The sequence below is a fragment of the Sarcophilus harrisii genome, chromosome 4 (genome assembly GCF_902635505.1).
Source record: "Sarcophilus harrisii chromosome 4, mSarHar1.11, whole genome shotgun sequence".
NCBI lineage: Eukaryota > Metazoa > Chordata > Mammalia > Dasyuromorphia > Dasyuridae > Sarcophilus > Sarcophilus harrisii.
The window spans coordinates 10,938,007-10,961,281 of NC_045429.1; the positions used below are offsets into that span (position 1 = coordinate 10,938,007).

Here is a 23,275-nt window from a genome sequence, read left to right on the forward strand (position 1 = left end):
TTCATTGTCTTAGGCTCAATTTCCTCAATTATAAAATGGGGATTATTTTTCATTTTTGTTGTGAGAATTTTGTCAACTTTAAAAGCATTCCAGAGATGGAGCTGTGATTTCAGCAGTATGGGAGCTGGCTTTTAGTGTGGGAAGTCTTCCCAGTCACAGAACATCCCCATTCTGCAGCTTTTCATCTTGGGTTAGTGATCTGGAGGCCCAGAAGGTCCAATGATTTGTTAGTACCCAGCTGTTATGTGTCAGAAATGAGACTTGAATCCATGTCCTCCTTACCCAGAGGGCAACCTTATATCCTTCCCCTCATGTTAATGATAGTGATAGTGAATACGAATATCAATATAATCAGGAAAGAATATAGACTTGGTTTCAAGGTTATTTAGAGCCACTTTCAAATCAGGCTCCCATATCTACTAATTTTATGACCATTTGCTAAGGTTTTGAGGGACTGTATTTATCTTTTCTAGATTTACTTTCCCCATCCACAAAATGGGAATTGCAATATTTGTAGAATCTCATGGAGATAATGTGGGGCTCAAGTAAGGTAAACTAAGTATAGAAAGAACTTTCAGTGTCATAGAAATACAGGTTATTATTTTATCATCGATAACAATAATCATCATTGTAACTTACTTATTGATGTTGCTTTAAGGTTTATAGACATTTTTTCTTCAAATTACAAATGCTTGGTCATGGCCTGATTTATGTTATTTATTTACCATAAGACCAAAGTTGGAAGGGGCCTGGGGAACTGCCTTGTCTAATCTCATTTTGCAGATAAGTAGTGAAATAAGGAGTGGCAGTTAGCCAATCACAGGTAGACTATAGAAGAATGCACTTTTATTTAAATCCTAGCTTTGCCACTTATTTGTTGTGTGACTTTGGGTAAGTTGTTCGATTTCCTTGGGTCTCAATTTCGGTCTTAATTTTTTTTTCTGGGGGGTGGAGTGGTTTAATTGACCTCCATGATTTTTTCCAGCTTTGAATCTATGATCCATCAACTTAAGAGCATTCTTCCCCCCAGAAGGGTTAAGTCCCTTTAGATTAAAAGCATCTGAACACAAATGTATTAAATTATTTTGCACCATTCTGCCCCCCTTTTCCATGCCATAAATGATGGTGAGGCAGAGGTCAGAGCACATGATGTTCCCTTTCCAGCCCTTTCTTCCATTTTTTAGGCATCTTCTCAATTACAATGAGGCAATCACCCTCCTGGGCTCCAGGGTGGAATGAAGCTGGGGGAGGGGCAATAATTGACCTGGAAAGGCAGCCAGGGATGCCCACCATATTTTAGAGCCTCCTCTCCTTCCTTCTCTTCCACTGTTCTCAGGATCTTTAAAAAATGTATTTGAACTTGAAACCCAAAAGAAAAAAAAAGGCTGCTCAAGACTTGCATCTGGACATATTTTACTGGAAAGGAACCAAAAACGAACATGGGGATTTTCACTGTCTGGGTGGTAAAATTCAGGATAACACAGAGCTGATTTCCTACAATGTGAACCATTGGTACAATGGGAGGAAAGGGAGGTTAATTTGTGCTTTTCTTAAGAAGCCTGTGGTTCCCTGGGATTTGTTCTTTTTTCCAATAAAATCTCCATTTGACCCATTTCATGGAATTCGATTCAATCCGACTAAGAAAGCATTTATTATGCACCTAGCTGCCTGTGAGATGAAAGGTCAGTTAGAAAGGGGCAGCTAGGATATGTCCCAGGGTATAAAGCACGGGGCCTGGAGTCTGGGAGACTCATATTTCTTTTTATTTTTTTTAACTCTTTATATAATTTCTTCTTCTTTTTTTTTACACTATTATTTAATAATGGTGGCTGTTTCCAATGGTAAGCCCTACGGATATTTCTTATTCTGATAGACTGTAGGAATCCTGGGGGTTGTGACCATTCTCCTGCTGTCTGTGTATCTGTAGCAGCCATCACAGAGTTTAATAAATGCTTGAGACGACAGTGGGAAGGGCATTGACTTGGAGGAACTGGATTCAAATCCCCCTGTTGATGTTCAACTTTCTGGGATCCCACTTGGGATTTTCTTGGCAAAAATGCTGGACTGATGGGCCCTTTCCTTCTCCAACTTATTTTACAGAGGAGCAAACAAGGGTAAGCGACTCTCTCAGGTCTCACCACCAGTGAGTGTCTGAGGCTGCATCTGACCAGCGTTGCTTCTGCCTTCGACACCTCCACCAGCCTCAGTTCCCTCCCTTGGAAAATTGGCTTTGGTGCCATGGGTTCCAATCTGAACTAGGATAAAGGTTGCCATCTTGTGGCTCAGCTGTGAAAGACACGTCCACTTGTACCAGCAAATCTTCAGAAATCCTCTGAAAACTGTGGGTTTGGACGTGGAAGAATCACAGATGCTCCTTAGTCAAATTCTTTATTTTCCAATGGGGGAAACTGAGGCCCAGAGAAATGATGTGAGTTACTGCAGACTACACAGAAAATAAATAAGAAAGTTCAAACTCAGCTAAAGGGCTTCCATTAAGCCCTTCCTGGTAAACACTTTACAAATATTATCTCAGCTGATAATAGAACCACAGCTTAAGAAGTGACCTTAAATGCATTTAATCCACTTTAAAGATGAGGAAGCTGAGACCCAGACAGGTGAAGGACCCTAGGATGGAGGAGCCATGAAGGACCCAGTCAGGATTCACACCCATGTCCTTTGCCTCCAAGGCTTATTTTTTTTTCATGGAAGACCCTGTCTAAATCCCCAAAATCGATGAGACTCACTTGTTGGCTGCTCCATGCAGATTGGTCAGGAGGGTGAAGTTATTCCTCACACTTCGCAAGCTGGCGAGGACCTGGAAAGGACATTAGTGTAAAGGGTCAGGAATTTTAAAATGGCAACACGGCAGTGGGAGGGATCCGGGGCATGCAGGAAAAGAGGAAGGATCAAGTCTCAAACTCACCTGTGCAAAAGGTGTTACGATCAGGTCGTCACCATGTCTAGTGGGAAAGAAGAGAGAAAAGATGGTGTTAAAACTGATGGGGAACTCTAACATTCATGGTAATGAACACACCATCCTCTGTGTGGTACAGGGGAACAGCTGGGTTGTAACTAAGACTGGGCAACTAGGGTTGTATCTCAGGGTAAAAAAAATTGGAGGCTACCCCATGGTCTGCCTCCTTTCTTCCCTAGCTTTGCAGCAGTGTCCAATCCTTCAGCTGAGCAGAAACTTTGTGGATTATTTGGAGGAGCATCAGGACCTTGCCAGATAAACTCCTCATCTTCTGTCCTGGGTACCAAAATGTTTAATTTTTGCTCTGGAGAATATAAATGATACCAATATTCCAGGCTCTTAAAAATGGTGGACCTATAAAAACCATGGATCTCAGCCTCTGAGAAATAGAAATCGCCTTGGACTGGCAATGGTTAGTTGAGTTCTCTCTCAAGAAACCCACCAGACTCACATGAAGTAACTGACTTGTCCTATTATTCAATACAACTGATGGATTTTGATGGCAGGAGTCTCCTCTTTCTCTTGGCTGCTCTCTCTTTCTCTTTCCTTCCCCTTTTCTCTCTCCTCTCCCTCTCTGTCTCTCTCTGTCTTTTACTTATTCTCTCTACTTTTCCTTCTTTCCCTCTTCTGTCGCTGTCTGTTTGTCTCTGACATTCGGGACACGGCCCTGGAAAAAAAGGCCTCACTGTCCGGAGAAAACTGGGAGTTTCCTGGCTTTTGTTGAATGGCAGCCTTAAGGCTGCTGAAACACCACTGGCTGTCTGGGAATCCCATTACTTTTGTTTTTAATGTGACTTTTTACAAAGTGTTCGGTGGAAGTCTGCCCGCTGCCTCAAGCCTTTTAGACAAAAACTCAGAATGGGTTTCTGCAAATATGGCGTTAGGAAGAGCCAAATATAGACTCCTATGCTTTTTGAAGTGTTTTTCTTAATTGGTGTACATTTGGCTAAGCCGCCTCGAGTCCCTATTCAGCAAAACTTTCTCTTGGGTGTTTAGAAATCATGGCTGAATGAGCATTAGGAACAGGCTCCTATTTGTACCCCAGATGCCTCTCTGGAAATCCTGAAGGTAAACTCTGAGGGCATCCCCCTTTACTCCTTCTTTCCCTTTGCATTTCCAACAATTTATTCTCCCAGTCTCCTTCTGAAGTAAGCTTTTCTTTCATTTTTTTTTTTGTCTAGGATTTTTCTTTTTTTCTATTGTATAGGACGGGACTCTCTTCTGATGGCCTTCACACTAAGGGGAGGATGGAGTCATTCAATCCTCTGGCATTTACTAAGCATCCTTAGGAGCTACAACCTAAATGAAACAGACCCTGCCCTCAAGAAGTTTACAACCAGTTGCAGGGACATATGGAAAGTGACACAAAATAAAAACAAGGTGACCCTAAGGAGGTTGATATAGTTGTTGTTGTTATCCCATTTGGGTTTTTTCTCTTCTTTTGTTTTCTTTTTTTTCTTTCTTTCTTTTTTGTGGCAAATTTGGCTCATTTTCCAAATGAAGAAACTGAGGCTGAATTAAGTGACTTGCCCAGAGTCACACAGCTAGTATGTCTAGTGTTGGAGACATGGCTTCGAGTCCATGAAGTTGAGTCTCTCTGTCTCCAGGTCTGATGCTCTATCTATTGTGACACTCCCTAGCTTCCCGCCATGAAGAGGAGGTACTAGCAAATGGGGAGGAGGAAGCAGGGAGGGCTTCATGTAGAAGAGCATGTTTAAGGAGCATTCACAGAGATGAAGCTGAATCAAAAGCACTGGTGCAAAGACATGGCGGCAGCAAGAAGGAATCCTTGGAAAATAAGTGTGTGAAGGAAGTCCAGAGTCATGCAGAATATTTCCAACATGGAAGGACTGGTGGCGTTGGAACTGGGTTCCATTTCTGGCGATGATTCTCATGTCTTTGGGGGCAAGTTGGTTCAAATTAATTCTCAGTTTATTCATCTGAGAGGGAAAAGTTGATTGTTATAGGATTTGAGTTCAAATCCCAACAATAACACTTCCTACCTTTGTGATCTTGGGTAAATTATTATTATTATTTTTATAATAATAGTTTTTATTTTTCAAAATATATTGAGCAAATTATTTTTTTTATAATAATAGTTTTTATTTTTCAAAATATATTGAGCAAATTATTATTATTTTTTATAATAATAGTTTTTTACTTTTCAAAATACATTGAGCAAGTCATTATTAAGCTTCTTGGGTCTCAATAGATTTCATCAGAAAAAGATGGAAGTGAATAGAGCTAAATATAAAGCTCGAGTTCAGAAAATCAACTTAAGTACAAGAGAGAGGAGGCAGGCCTGGGTGGTAGTTAACTTGTAAAAGATCTGGGGATTTTAGTGGACTTCTGTCCTTCAGGAGTCAACAACATGAAATGGGGGCTTCAAAAGCTCAAGGGTCTTAATAGGCTTCCAGACAAGCATTTTGCCCAGGACTGAGGAGCTGATGGTCCACATGTACTGGAGGCTTTACCTTTAGTCCCATGTTTTGGGAAATCCTGTGTATGAAGCCAGAGAATGGGCAGAGGAAGGCAACCAGGGCAGTCTGGACATCTCCCTGAATGGGAGAAATTGGGGCTATTTATCTTGGAGAAGAGAAAACCCCCCAAAGAAAGGTCTTCATCTTTAAGGATTCGAACACCTATGATTTCTACATGGGCTTAGAGTTGTTCTGCTTGATAGGGAGGGCGGAAGGAGGAGAAATGAGGGCAGCTGCAAAAAGAGAGATTTTCAGTTAATGGAAGGGAAAGTTCCCCCTCAATCAGCTTTGTCTGCAGCAATGCAAGGTCTGGCACCGGCTGCCTCCAAGGAGCCTTCGGAGAAGGCTTCAGGGAGAGGCTCAACGGTCATTTGCCCCAGTACCTTATAGAGGATATTTCTGTTCAGCTGCAGGTTGGGTCTATCTTTGAAACTTGCCTTTCATCTTTGTATCTAGTTCTGTTAAAATGATATCAATTATTCTTGATTTCCATCAATCAACCAATAAACATTTATTAAGCACCTACCCTATACATTTCTGGCACATATCATTTGGTGAAGTCCGTATGGTTGCTGTTACTATGCGTCTCTCAAGGCCAATTGGGGCTTGGACACAAGCTCAGAAATGGGGACACGGTCCCCTTGAACAGCTTGAGCACTGATCACTATTTACAGATCAATTCTCAGGAGATCTGAGAACATTACAGAGAGCTAGCTCCCTATTCTCTCTCTGCTAAGGGGTTGTTCTTTGTGATCCCATTTGGGGTTCTATTGGCAAAGATAATGGAGGGTGCCCCATTTCCTTCTCTAGCCCATGTTACAGATAAAGCAACCGAGGCAAACAGGATTAGGTCACTTGCCCAGAGTCACACAGTGAGGAAGAGTCTGAGGCCGGATTTGAACTCGGGAGATGGATCTTGCTGACTCCATGGCCAATACTCTAGGCACTATGGCTTCCTCTGGCTGTCTCTGCTAAAGGGAGCTTAGTCTACTTTGATGAACACATCCGGATTTTTTAGGGTGAGCTCCAAGCAGTCGTTGCGAGATGCAGTGAATAAAGTTGCAGATCCGAAATCGGGAAGCTCTGTGTTCAAATCCCACCTCAGACATTCACTACCTGTGTAGACCCTGGACAGGAAAGCTATTCAACCTCTCCCTGCCTCAGTTTCCTCCTGCACCTCTCTCTCAGATTTGTTGTGAGGACCCATTGGGTATTCGTAAAGCACTCTGAAAACCTTAAAGCCCAGTATAAATACTATCATTACTGCTCCTTTCCAGTCACTGAGAATTTATTTTGTATATTCTATATTTATTATCTGTGAATATGTTACCTCCCCCACTAGAATGGAAGCTCCCTGAAGGTGGAATCGCTTCATTTTTATATTCCTAATCCTTACGTCCAGTACAACCTCCGACACATAGTAGGCAGCTAATAATTGCTTGTTCGTAACGGATCCCCTCAAGTAATGGATCTCAAAGCCATTTAAAAACCGAAAAGTGCTTTATTAAAGAATTATCTTTATAAGTTTCACTCTGAAGGCAAATATAACTATTTCTTACCCATTAAATATAAAATTAAATGTAAAATGTATTATGCATTAACTATAAAAATATCAAGTTTAATCAGTTTGTTTTAAAATGACCCATGTTGGGTCAATTCTCTTGCACTTCTGAAGCGGCTGGAACATGGCTGGACACCTGCCAGCACGGCGCACAAGTGCCATCTGGTGCCCCAACCAACGCGGACTACTCCTCCCTCCTCTGGGTCTTCGAAAAGGCTGTTTGCTTCCCATGGACGAAATTCACTTCTTTGCTTATTCCGTCTCCTGGATGACTTAGTTTTTTTTTTTTTAAAGATTACTCAGATGCTGCTTCCTACAGTTCCTGATCTCTCTGGTCGCTAGTGTTCTCCTTTCTCAAATGACTATTTTTATTTCTCTGTATGTCTTCCATCCTATACTAGAATACAGATTCCTCAAGGGCCAGAATCTTCTTCTTGTCTTTACATCTATACATTCTTGTATACAGTGGGTACTTAATAAATGCTCACGGAGTCATTTAATTGAATTGGACTATGAGTCCTATCTCTTGGCTGTCATATCTCTTGGCTAAAAGATGGGTCAAAATGAAATCTTTGTTAAGCTTTCATTTCTCACTTATCCTTTTTTCTCTTCTCCTCTTCTCAGATGCTCAGAAAACTGTCTGGCTCCAAGATAGCCAAGAACTGTTCATAGGAACATCGATTTTAGCACAGAGATCAATGAGACCGATCCTGTCATTTTAGGTGGGAGGCACAAAGAGGCCCCCGGAGGGTAAGGGGAGGAGCTCTCTGGCTCCTCTGTAAGGTGGTCCCTTCAGCCCTGGAGCTGCTGCAATCAATCCAAGTCTCTGCTTCCAGGGATGGGAGAAGAAGAATAGATCCTTCCTCTTGAGTGTTTTTCAGATGGACAGAGGGTTAGCAGAAACAGGACCCAGAAGATTCCTGGGATGGGCTACACGAATGAGGCAACATGGAAAAGCAGCTAGCCAAGTGGGAGAAAGCAAGCAGGAAGAGCCGGGTTCAAGTCTCACCTTTGACACTTAACTAGCTCTGTGTTCTTTGGGCAAGTTACTTCTTTGGGGATTCCAGTTTTTTCATCTGTAAAATGGGACTCCCTTCTCCATAGGATCATCATGGCACTCAAATGAGTTGATGCTGATCATGTGCTTTGATCATTTTCAAGAGGTCCGGACAAATGCCAGTTTCTGACTCAATTGGATTCAACTGGAAATGTGGACTTTGGTCTTTGAAAGGCCATTCGTGTCCAAGGGACACAGAGGTTGACAACTTTTTCCAGCTGTATTTAAATCCAATTCATGCATAAATGAAAACATCCCTCTGTGATATCACTGGTCCTTTTTGAAAATGAAGGATGAACAACAACAAAAACATGGAACAGCTCTTGCCTTCGAGGAACTTATATTCCATTGGAAGGAAGCCACATGTTATGATGTGGTGGGATAAATGTTGGATTTGGAGTCAGGAAAAACTGGGATCAAAGCTTGCTTCGGCTATTCAGCTGTGTACGAAGCTGGAATGGAAATCACCATGTGCCTCAGTTTCCTCATCTGGAAGGCAGGTATACTGCATAGAATGGTGAATTCCATAGAATGGCAAATTAAAGTTCACATTCAGCCTTGGACACTAGGGAAAGTCCTTTAGTCACTTTTAAAATTGGTTCTTGGATGTTTAACAGGGGGATGGGAATAGCCCTTATCTCGCAGGGTTTTTGTGAAAGAAAAGGCTTTACAGACTTGGGAGTGCTGAACAAATTCTATCTGTGATTATTGTCATGATCTGTAAATGAGGTCAGACGTTAGTATTTAATGTCCATTCCAGCTCTAAGCCTATGCACAGAACTATGTGCAAAAAAGATTCAAAATAGGTACAAAGTAAAAATAAAAAAAAGATAGCAGGGTTTATAGAAGGCTTTCCTCATCCTGCATCTCAATGGAGTGGCAGTGGGACAGATCACAATCCCTGGAGTTCAAATCTGGCCTCAGACACTTTACAGTCCTAGCTGTGTGATCCTAGGCAAGTCACTTAACCCCAAGTGCTTTGCCAAAAAAGGCAGTGGAGGCAAAGTTTATTATCCCCATCACTCAGAGGAGGAAAAGAAGTCTTTCCTCTCTGGTCATACAGATACCATTGGACACAGAAGGGATTCGAACCCAGATCTTCTGACTATTAAACATTATTTCTTGCATTTGTCTCTGAGATCCATTAAGATATGTGGGATCTACAGCAGGCACAAAGGATTTCTTCACTGAACAAATAAATGAAGGAATCAATAAATGCACTTGGGTCTGGGGTCTAGACTAGCGATACAGGCAGCTGATTCATTCTATTGTCTGTCCTTGTCAAGGTGCGAAGAACTGGCAAGGAATGGGAGAGGAAGGAAGGGATGTGCAGCAGGAGATGATGCTGGAAGTGGAGGAGGCTGCCAGCACGGACTCCTTGGGACTGCTGGGAAAGCCTCCTTTCTTTCTCTTGGGCAATAAGTGGAGTTAACCAGGTAAGAAATCAAATGTGCTTTCAGATGTGGCCAGAGCCTTTTTTGTTTATATCTATCTATATATCTATCTATATTTATTTATTTCCAGAAAGGATTCTCCTGGAGCTGGAAGCCCCTACAAATAGTAATTCAAGCTTATAAACACAGGACATGGGTTGAGGTAGTCAGGGAAATAGTGAGATTGGATGGAGAAGCAGGTGTGTGTGTGTGTGTGTGTGTGTGTGTGTGTGTAGTATTTCAGGATGTCATATGCTGAGGTGATAAATTGTTCACAGGGAGAGATGTCCCATAAATAGCCAGGAATCTGGGATTGTAACCCAGGATGGGAAAACCACATGGAGGAGTTGTTGGCAAAGGAGAAGCCATGTGAGTCAATGATATTGTCAAGGGAGACAGAACAGACTTGGACAGTCGTTCATAATAATTCGGGGAAACTAAGGTATCCCTGTTGAGGACTCCTACGGAAACCTTTGGTGACATCTCTCCAAACAGGAAGAGATCTTTGAGGTCATCCAAAGTCCAACCACTGGGGATAGGATTGTAGATTTAGTCAGAAAAAAAGACCACGAAACCCAGTCCCTTTATTTTACAGATGAGGCACAGAACGGTTAAGTCACACAACTAGCAAATGTTTGGATCAGTATTTGAACCCAGGTCCTCGTGGGTTCCAGCTTCAGTGCCCTTTGTTTAGAGACCCACAAGCCAACGGGAACAAAGAAGATATGTCTTGACCAAGGTCATGTCTGAAATGGCAGAACTAGGCTTTGGAACCAATGTTCTTTACCCGATAACTCTTTGCCTTTTCCTTTGGCTTTCCTATCCATTTTGTGAATCCTTTCTAGGAACCAAAGAAGATCCAGTAGAATTTTTTCCTCCTTGGGATTATAGTTGCCACTGATGTTTTAAAACCAAGCAGCCAAGAACCTTATGTGCCCAGAAAGCTTTTAACTTATGGACAACAGTATTCAACATTATTTGGATTCTGAAATTTGATAAACAAGAAACACGACCCAGTGTTCTTTAAATGAAAATCAGAGACCCCTGATTCAGAAAAGGCAAATGGGAACCCTTGACTCTGGCTAATTAATAGAACTCTTCATGTGGAGTTTCATCAAGTGAGTCTCTTAACAAATGGCCATGATTGGGTGATTCAAAAGAAAGAGCCAGTTCTGTTTCCCTTGGCCTGCTCTCCCTGCTCCAGATCCGCAATGATGGTTTGCCAGAAGGAAAACCCAGGTCCTTGACTAGCTAGCTGCTCTCCCCTCTTGCCAGGGCTCCCAATAAAGCAGAAAACCCAAATGGGATTTAAGAGAAATTAGAAGTATCTTAAGACCCCTGTTGTCTAAACAGTTCTGGGAATAAACCAGAAAGTACTCAGTAGTCTAATTCCTAATAGACTTGAGCTACCCACACTCTGAGTTCGCCATATTGTTAATGCCTTTGACAACACCTGGCTAGTGTTTCTAATGCTCAGCGATGTTCCTGAGGGCTTGACAATATTCACAGCCTTTCCCTCTATTCATTTTCATGCTCTGTGGGTCCCAGGTGAAAAGGGAAAGATGAGTTGTTCAGGGTTTTGTCTGTATCTGTTTTGTTTTAAACAGTGTCAATAAATGGGGTAGGTGTGAGACTGGAAACCAGACGGCTTCTACTTACTGTTCGCTTGGAAGGGAAGAATTTCTAGACATAGCCTTTGGTGAGAGATCATAGTCGCTGTCTGACCGGTAGAGGAAGGACTCCCGACGCTGGCTGTGCCCCGGGAAGGTGGTGTGCAGCACAAGCCCCGAGGAAGAGCCGGCCTGGGGGTCCAGGGGGCTCCGGCCGGGGGACGGGCCATTTTCCACATCGAAGCTGGAAGAGAAAACAGAGAGGTTTGGGTTGGGGTTGGGGAGATGTCGCTGTCATCAATGAGACATCTGCAGGCTGGTACCATGTCCTGAGCTCCCCTGATCACCAGGCTTGCAGACCATCCTCACAGCCTTAGAGTGGGAAGTGGGTGGCTGGGTCCGACAGACGTGGTTCTCAGTTATTAAACCAGTTAACAGACTGACAAGCCAACATTAAGTAGTGGCTGTTTGTGGAGCGCTGGCTGGACAAAGAAAGACAAAAATGCTGGCCTGCCCTCAGGGGGCTTACATTCTAATGGGCAATAAAGTATGACTCTAGAAGAGATTTCCAACGTCGGGGAAACTGAGAGAGACTCCTGCAGCTGAGTCTGGAAGAAGGGAGAGGGGAAAAGGGGGGAACATCCCAGATATACGAAAGCACAGCACCCCGAGATGCAGTGTCATGAGTGAGGAATAGTACATTGGTCAGTTACGAAACAATTACAAAGCACCTACTAAGTGCTAAGGGTCACAAGGAAGTCCCTGCCCTCAAGAAGTTCCCAATCAAATATGAGAGAAAACAAGAAATCAAATATGGATCAATAAACTACCTAGACTTAAGAGAAGCTGGGAAAGGCTTCCAACAAAGGAAGGATGAGAGCTTGATGAGTCCTTACCTCTCTCAGTTCTAATGCTTTCCCCTTTTGAATTTTTCCTACTTTGATAACTTGCTTGGTATATATTTCTTTGCATTCTGTCTCTTCCATTAGATTATAAACTCCCTAAGGACAGGGACTGCCTTTTGCCTCTGTGGTAACCCTAGCACTTAGCACAACGTTTGGCACATAATTGGTGCTTAATAAATGTTTATTAGATTTCATTGAATTGATCCTGAGGCCAGGAGGGTTATTGCAAATAATCCAGACAAGTAGTACTGAAGAATGAATCTCAGGTAGTGGCTGGGTGAGGGGAGAGTGAGGGGCTTATAACAGGGAGAATAGTGAGGGGTGGTAAGTAGGAGAAGTAGGATTTGAACCTAGTTCCTCTGACTCAAGTACAGTGCTCTTCCTATTGTTCTCTCATGGACTGGCCTAAGATAAACTATATTTTTGTCTCAACCTGAGATCCTCCTTTTAACTGAGACAGAATCAGAGCAAAACGTATGAGGAAGGCAAAGAAAAATTATCCTAGGCTATGACACTGAACTTAGAACAAGACCAAACGCCCTCTTTACCAAATGGGTTGATCACAGTACAGCATTTCTTGAGAGAAGAGTAGCTGGGAGCTAAGCATTTGATTACCCAGAAGCACCTAAGAGTTTCCAGCTGATGAATCTCACAGTCTAATTAACCACAGACTAGGAATATTTTCAGATGTTTATGGACCAACTCCTGCTACCCAGAAAACACTCACTGACTGAAAAGATGAGGAGCCAGCCAGAGGTAGAGTGGTATAATGTATGCAAATGTATCCACAAAGAGATCTCATTAAACTCACATAGACCCACTTAACTCCGGAGTGGAGGCTCAATTTACCAGAGTTCACTGAAGGGAGAGAAGATCGGGTGGGAATGGGGAAGGACAGACCCCTTTTAGATTAGATGGGAGATGTTTCTAGAGAACAGACATGGAGAAGTTCCAAAGTGACCTTTATCCCAGGACCCTTCTGAGAATTCTGATCCAACTGGTCCCTGGCCGTTCCCCTTCTGATTTCCCTGTATTGTTGTAGTGACGATTCTCACTTAGCAGCATCCTCAGGTTATTGCTAACCTGATGCTCCAGAATTCACCTAAGCCCACTTGCTCCCCGTGCCCCAAGGTGGATGGAAGTAGCTGTGAAGGTCTGAAGAAGGGGGTACTTAGAGAGTAGGATGGGGATGCTTGTTCAAGAACCACTCTGCAAATCATTGAAAATAACCTGGTGAGTGAAAGGAAGATTCAGCCAATTTTGCTTGACCCCAGAGGACCGACCTAAGAACAATCCGTGGTTTGTAGAAAGAGATGGGTTTTGAGCCAGATACAGAAGAACCTCAGAACTATTTGAGTTTCTCCTGAGTGAATGGGCTTCCTTATGGGAGAGTCAGTTTCTTTCTTTGTTTACTGTATTTCTCAAAGTTTTATGAATGGGGAAATAGATCCTGAAAGAGCAGCAAGGAGTCAGAATGGGGTGTGGGAAGAGGTGGAAAGAAAGACAAAATATTCATAGAACAGGAAAGTCGGGCAATCGTCATTGTTTGCTCTCAATATTACCTTGGGGAAACCCCAAGTCTCAGGTAATGTAAACCTGAAGCATGAACGGCTCAGCTGCTTCCTGAAAAAATTTTCCCATTCTGGCTCCTTGCAGCTCTTTCAGGATCTATTTCCCCATTCTATGGGAGCTATCTGGTCACAGAACTTCTTTTGTTTCATAAAACTTTGAGAAATACAGTAAACAAAGAATGAAATCTCCTTGAAAGTACATGCTTAAATAGCAATGCATATTTTAATCATTGTTAATATAGTTTCACATGAATATATCTAATTTCTCAGCTGTACCTTGCCCAGGAAGATGTTTTTTTCCCACAATGTCCTAGTAGACTCCAATGAAATCCTTCCTTCTGCCTTTGCGATCCTTCAGTTACCCGATTTTTCTGGGAAGCCCCCTTTTCTTTTCTTTTCTTTTTTAATTTTTGTATTTTAAAAAATTTCACATTTTTCAAATTTCAAATAATCAAATTTGTATTTTTTAAAATTTTGAATTTCAAATTTCAAATCATCAAAACACTTTTATATAAAGTTTTGAGTTCCAAATTCTATTTCTTCCTCCCCTTCCTCCTTCCTGAGATGAAAGCAATCAAAACATAGTGTAACAATATATATGTTCAATTATGTAACACATTTACGTATTATTTATTTTGTACAGAAGACCCAAAAGAAAAAATGAAAGAAAGTGAACAATAACATGGTTCAATCTGTATTCAAATAATACAGTTCTTTCTCTGGAGGCAGATATCATTGTACTATTAAGTCATTATAGTTCTTCACTGAACAATATTGCTATTACTGTGTCCGATGTTCTCTTGGTTCTATTCGTTTTACCATGCATCAGTTCATATAAGTCTTACTAAGTATTTCTGAAATCATCCTGCTTGTTCTTTCTTACAGTACGATAATATTCCATGACAATCATATACCACAGACATCCCCCTTTCAAAGACATGTCCAGGATAACTATGTTTATGCTCATTCCTCTCCAGGCTCCATTCCTGAGCCTTTCTTTACCAATATCCAACATGGAAACCTTCTCCTCCTGCTACCCCCACCCACCTTTCACCTTCTTTAATGTGTTCCTTTCCATTACTATGTAAGATCCTATAGTTAGAATGGAAGCACCTCTTTTTTGCTTCTACTTGTATCTCTGGGATTAGCAGAGTGAGAACCCCCAGTAAGCTTGACTTGACTCCACTAGTTGAAACTTTCACCGTGGAGCGGCAGAACTCAGGGTTATTATGCCTTTCTCGACAGACTGTGGTGAGAAACCACTGGGAGCTAGTCCATCAACTAGGTGAAAGTCTAAGAAAGATGATTCCCCCATTCCATAAAGCCTCTTAGATCCTAGGAAAGGACAGATAGACTCTGGTGGGTGGACCAGAGTAGAAGAGTAAAGATGATGATGAATGAGATACAGTTGCTTGGCTGAAGAATTGCAAGCTGAGCCTAAAAAGGTAGACAAAGGACTGATACACAAAGTAGATTGTGAGGAGAGAGCAGGGGAAGATCAAAATGTCTTGAGAAATTTGAGAGAAAAGTGACTAACTCTAGACATTTGAGGTTTGAGGTTGGAAAGGACTAGTTCTAAGATCCCTTTCAGCTCTAACATTCTATGTTCTAGATGCCTCAAGGTTCCCCCTCACCGAGGGTCTTCAGATCCAATCAAGTTGGTTACTTGTTGGGATTATGGAGGGGGATTTTCATTCAAAGTCTCATGTTTTCTTACAACTCTGAGATTCTGAATTTTCTTTTTGGAAAGCAGGGATTGGTGAAGTCTTGGTATTTGTGTTCTCAGTCTCTAACAGAATGTCTGATATACCACAGGCAATTAATAAGTGCTTCTTGATTGACTCTGTAAATAACAACAATAGCTAACATGTATACATAGTACTTAGAAATTGGCAGAAATTTTATATATATTATAAAGCGAGCAGGATTGGGACTTAGGGGCTCTAGGCTAGAAACAGATTCTGCCTTCTATTCTCCTGGACAAGCCAGCTAATCGTTTTAGGACTCAGTTTCCTTGCCTGTAAAATGAAGGAGTCAAGTTAGATCACCTCTGAGATTTTTTTCCTAGTTCTAAAGTGATAGTGAGATGGAGGGTAGTAGGGAGTGAAGGAAGGAAGGAAAGAAAGAAAAAAGAAAAAGAGGGAGGGGGAAGGAGAAAGAGGGAGGGAAAGAAAGAGGGAGGGAGGGGAAGTGAGGGAGGAGGGAGAGAGGAAGGAAGGAAGGAAGGAAGGAAAGAAGAAAGGAAAGAAGGAGGGATAGATGGATGGAAGGAGGGAGGAGAAAGAAAGGGGAAGATTTCAGATACTTTCTGGGCTGCCATGGACCTCTGGAGCCACTTGCCCTGGCACATGCCTCTACAATCTGACAGGTTGTCATCTTCCTTTTACTTGAAGGCCACCAGGGAGGGGATACTCATTCCCAAGCATACTGTAATCTAGGAGGTCTCTGTCACTTCCTCACCTCAATAAACTCCAGTGGGTCTCTATCATCTTTAGTATCAGAGACAAACTTCTATGATCTGGAGATCAGGTGACCTTGGCTGAGTCAGTGAAGATCTCTGAAATGCAGTTTCCTTTTTTGTAGAAAGGACTAAATGACCTAGAGGTCATAAATCCCTTCTACATATAAGTGGATGATCCTGTGTATATGAGCTTAGGTGATTATTTGTTTGTTTTTATCTATTTTTGGTTGGGGTGGGGAGATAGAGTGGTGTTTTTTAAAGCAGCAGGCAGTGTTTTACCCAGCATGATCCAGTTAGCAAGGATCAAGGACATATTAAAGGACATATGCCATGCTATAATGCTTCCTCTGTCCTTTGGTCCCCAGCCACTGTCACCTTACACTACTCCTAGCTGCTACCTAAATTTTGATAACTAGTGAAAGAGGTTCGTCACAGAAGAGCAATGGTGGGAGTTAGGGTTAAGTTCAGTTCAGTTCAACCACAGTTTATAAAATGTAATAAAGCCACTTCAGTGACTTAGATCAACTTAGACAAGACAATGATGAAATCTTAGAGAATCCTTTCCTTTCCTTTCCTCCCTCCCTTCCTCCCCTTTTCCTCCTCTCTTCCTCCCTTCCTCCCCTTTTCCTCCTCTCTTCCTTCCTTCCTTCTCTCTTTCTTTCTTTCTTTCTTTCTTTCTTTCTTTCTTTCTTTCTTTCTTTCTTTCTTTCTTTCTTTCTTTCTTTCTTTCTTTCTTTCTTTCTTTTTCTCTTCCTTCCTTCCTTCCTTCCTTCCTTCCTTCCTTCCTTCCTTCCTTCCTTCCTTCCTTCCTTCCTTTTCCTCTCCCTCTCTCTCTCTCTCTCTCTCTCTCTCTCTTTCTATTGAAGGCAGCAAACCAGCAGATGGCAGAAGACAGCTACATCTTACTCAACACTGGAAGGAAAAATGCTAAGAGAGAATCCATAGAGCAGGAACAGGACTCAGACAAAAACAGGATTTAAAAAATCATATTAAAAAGCTTGAGGGAAGTCAAAGCAGAAAGAGAGTAAAAGAAAAAGCCCGAGGTGTTGATGAGACCTTTAATTAAGGTGAGAGAACAATGATAGAGCTGATCACGAAGTCTCTCGGCTTCTGGTCTTTCATCATTATTCCTTCCAAATCCCCATACTGTGCCCGGGCTGTATAAACTGCACTTCTTACCACAAAGACAGAGCCCCAAAGTCACCAGAACCAATTCATTCTATGATTTGAAGAGGCTCCTTTTCACTAGGGACATTCTCCAGGGGAGCTGGTTGCTGATAACATTCAGGTAGATTCCAGCAAATTTTCTGTTCCAGACAGAGCTGGGGAAGATGGAAAGTTAAGATTCATCTCACGATGGTCTCATTGTTCCCAATGGATTTTCTATCGCCCAGAATTGGGGCTTTTTGCAGATGATTATGCAAGTCCACCCAAAAAACAAGCAGCTTGAGAAGAAATATGACCAGCTTGGAAAGACAAAGGCATTGAAATGAGCGGACAGGTGCCGAATTACGTCAATGAATAAGACTAGGATTGCTGTTAACATGTGGCAGAATGGGGAGAGAACTGTACTCTAAATCAGCAAATTCTGGGTTCTAATCCTGTACTTGCTCCCTGTGGTGATCCTGTGTAAGTCATGTAATCTTTCTCAAGCTGACCTTCCTCATCATTAATGTGACTACTAGTACCCAGCTCAGGTGCTATTGTGAGAACCAAATTAAATATTATCTGTAAGGGACAAACTTTAAAAGTGCCATATATAAGTGAGCTGTCATTAGTCCTTGTCTCTAGACCCCCAGTACCCATTCAATTTGCAAATTGAAAATTCCACTCCCCTTGAGCTCTAGTGTCTGAGAACACAAGTGCCCTCGAATAAGGGATGTTGTCTTCTTGAGGAAGATACTTCATGGGAGTCTCAGTCTTGGACCTCAAGGGCTAAATCTCTTAATTAACAATCATTAAGCCTTAATGATTGTTGAATATTCCTTCAGCTAAGGAATTGGGTTGGTTGAACCACTTGGCCTGGATTGTGAGGGCAAAATTTTGACAAGAGGTTTTATGTGCTATTTGGAATCCATTTTCAGGCTGTATTCTCTGGAGAGAGGAAACGGTTTGAAGACAAAACAGCCCAACAAAGCAACCTCTAACCATCCCCCCACCAAAAGCACCAGATTGTGAAAATGAGATTGAGAGGCTGGGGGCCAATTTTCTGGAAATTCAGTTTCAGCTGCCTGAGACTATATTTTAGAGTGAGCCTTTAATAGCTTCAAATTGTGTTTGTGTTTTAAGACTTTAATGAGATAGGAAAATGGTCCCACATTTAAACATTACTGTTTCCTCATAATAAGGGCATTATTTCCAACAAGGTGAAAAAATGTTCAACCCATGAGTTTCCTGTAGGGGAGAGGGGGATGTTTTCAGAAACTAGACCACCATTTGAGGCAAGCTTATAGCCTTGGGCCAACTGAAACTTCATAAAATAAGTCGGCAGGAACTGGGGGAAGTCATTTCCTCTATAAAGTACTCCTACCTACTCTTCCAAGGCCTCCGAGTCCTGTAAGGATCCAAGTTAGGATTTTAAGAATAACAAGACGAGAGACAGCTTATGCCCACTTGTTGGTTAGAGAGCCAGTCTTGGGGATCAGGAAGACTTGGTTCAAGTCTTGTGAGGATGGAGGATCTTCACTTCTCATCGATCCAATCAGCAAAGCCCATAAGCCATAATTGAGCCACTGAGTTGTACCAGTGGAAGTACTTTTCACACTGGGAACTCCCCATACCATAAAAATCATCAGTAGTGATATGTATATGTACATTATGTATATATGTATATGTACATTATGTATATATGTATATGTACATTATGTATATATACAGATAAATAGAGAGACAGATAGATAGACAAATGGATGGAAGGTTACATAGATGGATGGATGGATATAGATTAGACAGACAGACAGATGGATAGACTTCTTTCATTGATAGTCATTTGTATTAATGATCCATCAGTCCAACCTCTCCTTGAATTTTTCCCACAGTTCTACCAAAGTAGACTCCAGTGACTTTGTTTCGCCTGCCTTAGTACATTGATATCTGCTTCCCACTTCCACCTCCATACCTGGAATACAATATTTCTTGTTACACAAATAAGTCCACTAGCCCTCCCATATGGAAAGTTTCTGTAATTTGGAATGGATTGATTGTACCCTTCCTTACATCCCAAATGCTAACAATTCTTCCCATTTGTTGAGAGAATAATCCAGAACAAAGGAGATGCAATCAGCCTAGGAGGAAGAGAACTGGAAGTGATTTTTTAAAAGAGAGAATCTCTGGCAGAATTTACTTCCTGCCTCTGACACTACATATGTGACTTTGGAGAAGTCATATAAACTCTCTGGGTCTCAATTTCCTTATTTGTCAAATGAGCTGAAGCCTTCTGAGGTTCTTTCCAGCTCTGGTTCTATGATCCTAAATTAAAGTCCTGTTTGTACTGGGATTGGAGGAAATCAGCACTGGAAGGTAACCTGGTTTTCCCTGTGGTTCACTGGAAATCCTTCATGTTGGCTGCTGGACCAAGTGTATTTCGAGCTATAGGGGTGGAGGTAGAGAAAGGAGGCAGAAGATGAAATAATTCCATGTGGCTCATTGCACAAAGCTTGTTCTTAGAGCAGGATGGGTTGGGTTGAACCTTTCCAGAATCCATTGCAAGTGTTTCTACTGGGTTTATATCCCAATGAGATCTTAAAGGAGGGAAAGGGACCCACATGTGCAAAAATGTTTGTGGCAAGAAACTGGAAACTGAGTGGATGCCCATAAGCTGGAGAATGGTTGAATAAGTGATGGGATATGAATGCGATGGAATATTATTGTTCTAAAAGAAACGACCAGCAGGATGATTTCAGAGAGGCCTGGGGAGACCTACATGAACTGATGCTGAGTGAAATGAGCAGAACCCGCAAATCATTGCACAAGGCAACAAGAATATACAATGATCAGCTCTGTTGGACGTGGCTTTTTTCAACAGTGAGATGATTCAGGCCAGTTCCAATTGTTCAATGATGAAGAGAGCCATCCACACCCAGAGAGAGGACTGTGGGAACTGAGTGAGGATCATAACATAGCAATGTCACTATTTTTGTGGTTGTTTGCTTGCATTTTACTTTTTTCTCATTTTTCTTCCAGTTTGATCTGATTTTTCTTGTGCAGCAAGGTAATTGTATAAATATGTATGCATATATTAGATTTAACATATTTTACCATGTTTAACATATATTGGGCTATCTGCCATGTAGGGGAGAGGTGGGGTAAGGGGAGAAAATTAGAACATGAGGTTTTGCAAGGGTTAATGTTAAAGAATTATCCATGCATGTTTTTTCCATGCATATGATTTGAAAATAAAAAATCTTTTTTAAAAAAAGACTCTATTGCAAAGAACAATTTTTTTTTACAAGGGAGTTCCCAATGGTTCCAATGAATGAGAAAACAAATTCATGGGGAACACTTTTTTTTTTTTTTTTTTTGATTTAACTTTACTTCATTTTATTTTTTATTTTTTATTTTTTTATTTAATAGCCTTTTATTTACAGGATATATACATGGGTTACTTTACAGCATTAACAATTGCCAAACCTCTTGTTCCAATTTTTCACCTCTTACCCCCCCCACCCCCTCCCCTAGATGGCAGGATGACCAGTAGATGTTAAATATATTAAAATATAAATTAGATACACAATAAGTATACCTGACCAAAACGTTATTTTGCTGTACAAAAAGAATCAGACTCTGAAATATTGTACAATTAGCTTGTGAAGGAAATCAAAAATGCAGGTGGGCATAAATATAGGGATTGGGAATTCAATGTAATGGTTTTTAGTCATCTCCCAGAGTTCTTTTTCTGGGTATAGCTAGTTCAGTTCATTACTGCTCCATTAGAAATGATTTGGTTGATCTCGTTGCTGAGGATGGCCTGGTCCATCAGAACTGGTCATCATATAGTATTGTTGTTGAAGTATATAATGATCTCCTGGTCCTGCTCATTTCACTCAGCATCAGTTCGTGTAAGTCTCTCCAGGCCTTTCTGAAATCATCCTGTTGGTCATTTCTTACAGAACAGTAATATTCCATAATTTTCATATACCACAATTTATTCAGCCATTCTCCAACTGATGGACATCCATTCAGTTTCCAGTTTCTAGCCACTACAAAAAGGGCTGCCACAAACATTCGTGCACATACAGGTCCCTTTCCCTTCTTTATAATCTCTTTGGGATATAATCCCAGTAGTAACACTGCTGGATCAAAGGGTATGCCCAGTTTGATAACTTTTTGAGCATAGCTCCAAACTACTCTCCAAAATGGTTGGATTCGTTCACAACTCCACCAACAATGCATCAATGTTCATGGGGAACACTTAAAGAGAAGGGGGCCCTCAAAAATAAAGCACAAAGCACTCCTGGGGCAAAAATCTTAATGATCAAAGGATTTCTTCTAGAGAAAGTCTATCCCTCAGGGATTCATAGTCGATTTCTTAGTCCCTTTCATTGATACTTCATTAACTTGAATTTAATGTTAAAAGAGGAAGAAAAATCTTAGAGATGAAAGGATGCTCAGAGATTTTCTAATTCCCCACCATTTTATACAAAAAAAAATTCCCTTGTCAGTACAGGGGATAAGGGTCAGATTTGAGATTTCATGGATAAGGAACCTACCAAGGGTGGAAACTCCCTCTGCTGTTACAGGCCAACATCTTCTTTTTGATCTTTTATTCTTAGGGCACTGTACAGAAGTGCCTTGCTCAGGTTCACACAGCCAGCACATGCCAGAAGTGAGACTTGAACTCAGGTCTCTTGGCTTCAAGGCCAGGTCTCTGTTATATCACCCTGGAAATAGAATCCCTAACCAAAAGCTCGCTGCATTTATGATACTGAACACTTAGAAATGCATGGCTATCAGAGCCTGTGGATGGTTCCCTCTGGGTGTCCTCCCCCTTGGACCTCATCACCATGGTCTGCCATTCTAAGCATGCTGGGATGTGAGTTCGGATAACTGTGTCCACGGGTCCCTTCTGTCACTGATGCTGTGACACACTCTCCTCAGTGTTTGCTCCAGATCTCTTCCTCCTTCCTTAAGCACGCAAACTCCTTTAACCCTAGAGGCCTTTGCCTCTATTGGGAAAATCAAGGAGGTCCATGGTGATGGAAGAATAGAGCAGCAGAAGGGAACTGAGGCCCAAGACTTGGATGCAAACCTGGGCTCTGACGTCTGCTACCTGTATCACCTTGGACAGAGGAGTGAAGTTTACGGGGTCTCTATCCCCCCAAGTCTGGAATGCTCTTCCTCACCTCTGTCTGTTTTTCTGATTTCTTTTAATTTTATTAAATTGAAATAATAAAATTAAAAAAAACTATTCATTTTATTCTGCAGGTGAAAAATAAAATAATCATTTCCATAATGTAGTCGAATAGAAGGGAAAAAAGATGCTTCCTTCAAGGTACAGAGCAAATGCCCTCTCTTTCAGGCTCCCCCCAGGTGCTAACACCTCCCTGCCTTTCCTGCTCCTTTCCTTGGGATAGACCTTGGGGGTAGCTAGCTCTTTGTTGTTGTGTTCTCTGTTAGGGTGGGATGCTCCTCGGGGACAGGAATTGGTTCTGTTTTGTTTTTGTGTCTCCGGCATTTAGCACAGTGCCAGGCACATAGCAAATGCTTAACATAGGCTTGTTGACCGACTGACTGATTGTAAGTGAGGAGGGCCTTTCGAACGCTAGATTTAGGGTCACACAATCTCATTTAGGCTCCACCATCCCCTTTGCAACAGATACTTTGGTTATTTTTAACTGCATCTTACAGAAGGAGCTAGAGGAGTTTAAACCATTTGCCAGGGTCACAGAGCTTATGATATATATATATATATATATATATATATATTCAGTCACTCAATAAGCACCAAGACCTTAGTTCAAATTTGGCCTCAGACACTTCCTAACTGTGATCCTGGGCAAGTCACTTAACCCATTTGCCTCAGTTTTCTCATCTGTCAAATGAGCTGGAGAAGGGGGTAGCAAATCAGTCCAGAGTCTCTGCCAAGAAAATCCCAAATGGGGTCATGAAGAGTTGGACATGACTGAGCAACAAACACACATTAGTATTGCAATCCAGCTCTATCCGCCTGTCTTGTCTAGTCCATATGCTTCCTACTCCATCCAGGAGTTTGAATGGCTGCTGGC

The 23,275-nt window shown here is 41.7% G+C and overlaps 1 protein-coding gene across 2 annotated transcripts in view; it reads right to left on the reverse strand.

The window, feature by feature from the left end:
• The window catches only part of PDE4B (phosphodiesterase 4B), a 632,040-nt gene that overhangs the window by 129,502 nt on the left and 479,263 nt on the right, over positions 1–23,275 (reverse strand). For both annotated transcript variants that reach the window (XM_031968952.1, XM_031968953.1), the window contains 3 exons: positions 11,165–11,359; positions 2,924–2,960; positions 2,745–2,815 (listed from right to left, as the gene is read on the reverse strand). In XM_031968952.1, the coding sequence (XP_031824812.1) occupies positions 2,745–2,815; positions 2,924–2,960; positions 11,165–11,359 (303 nt within the window). The remainder of the gene's footprint in view (positions 1–2,744; positions 2,816–2,923; positions 2,961–11,164; positions 11,360–23,275) is intronic.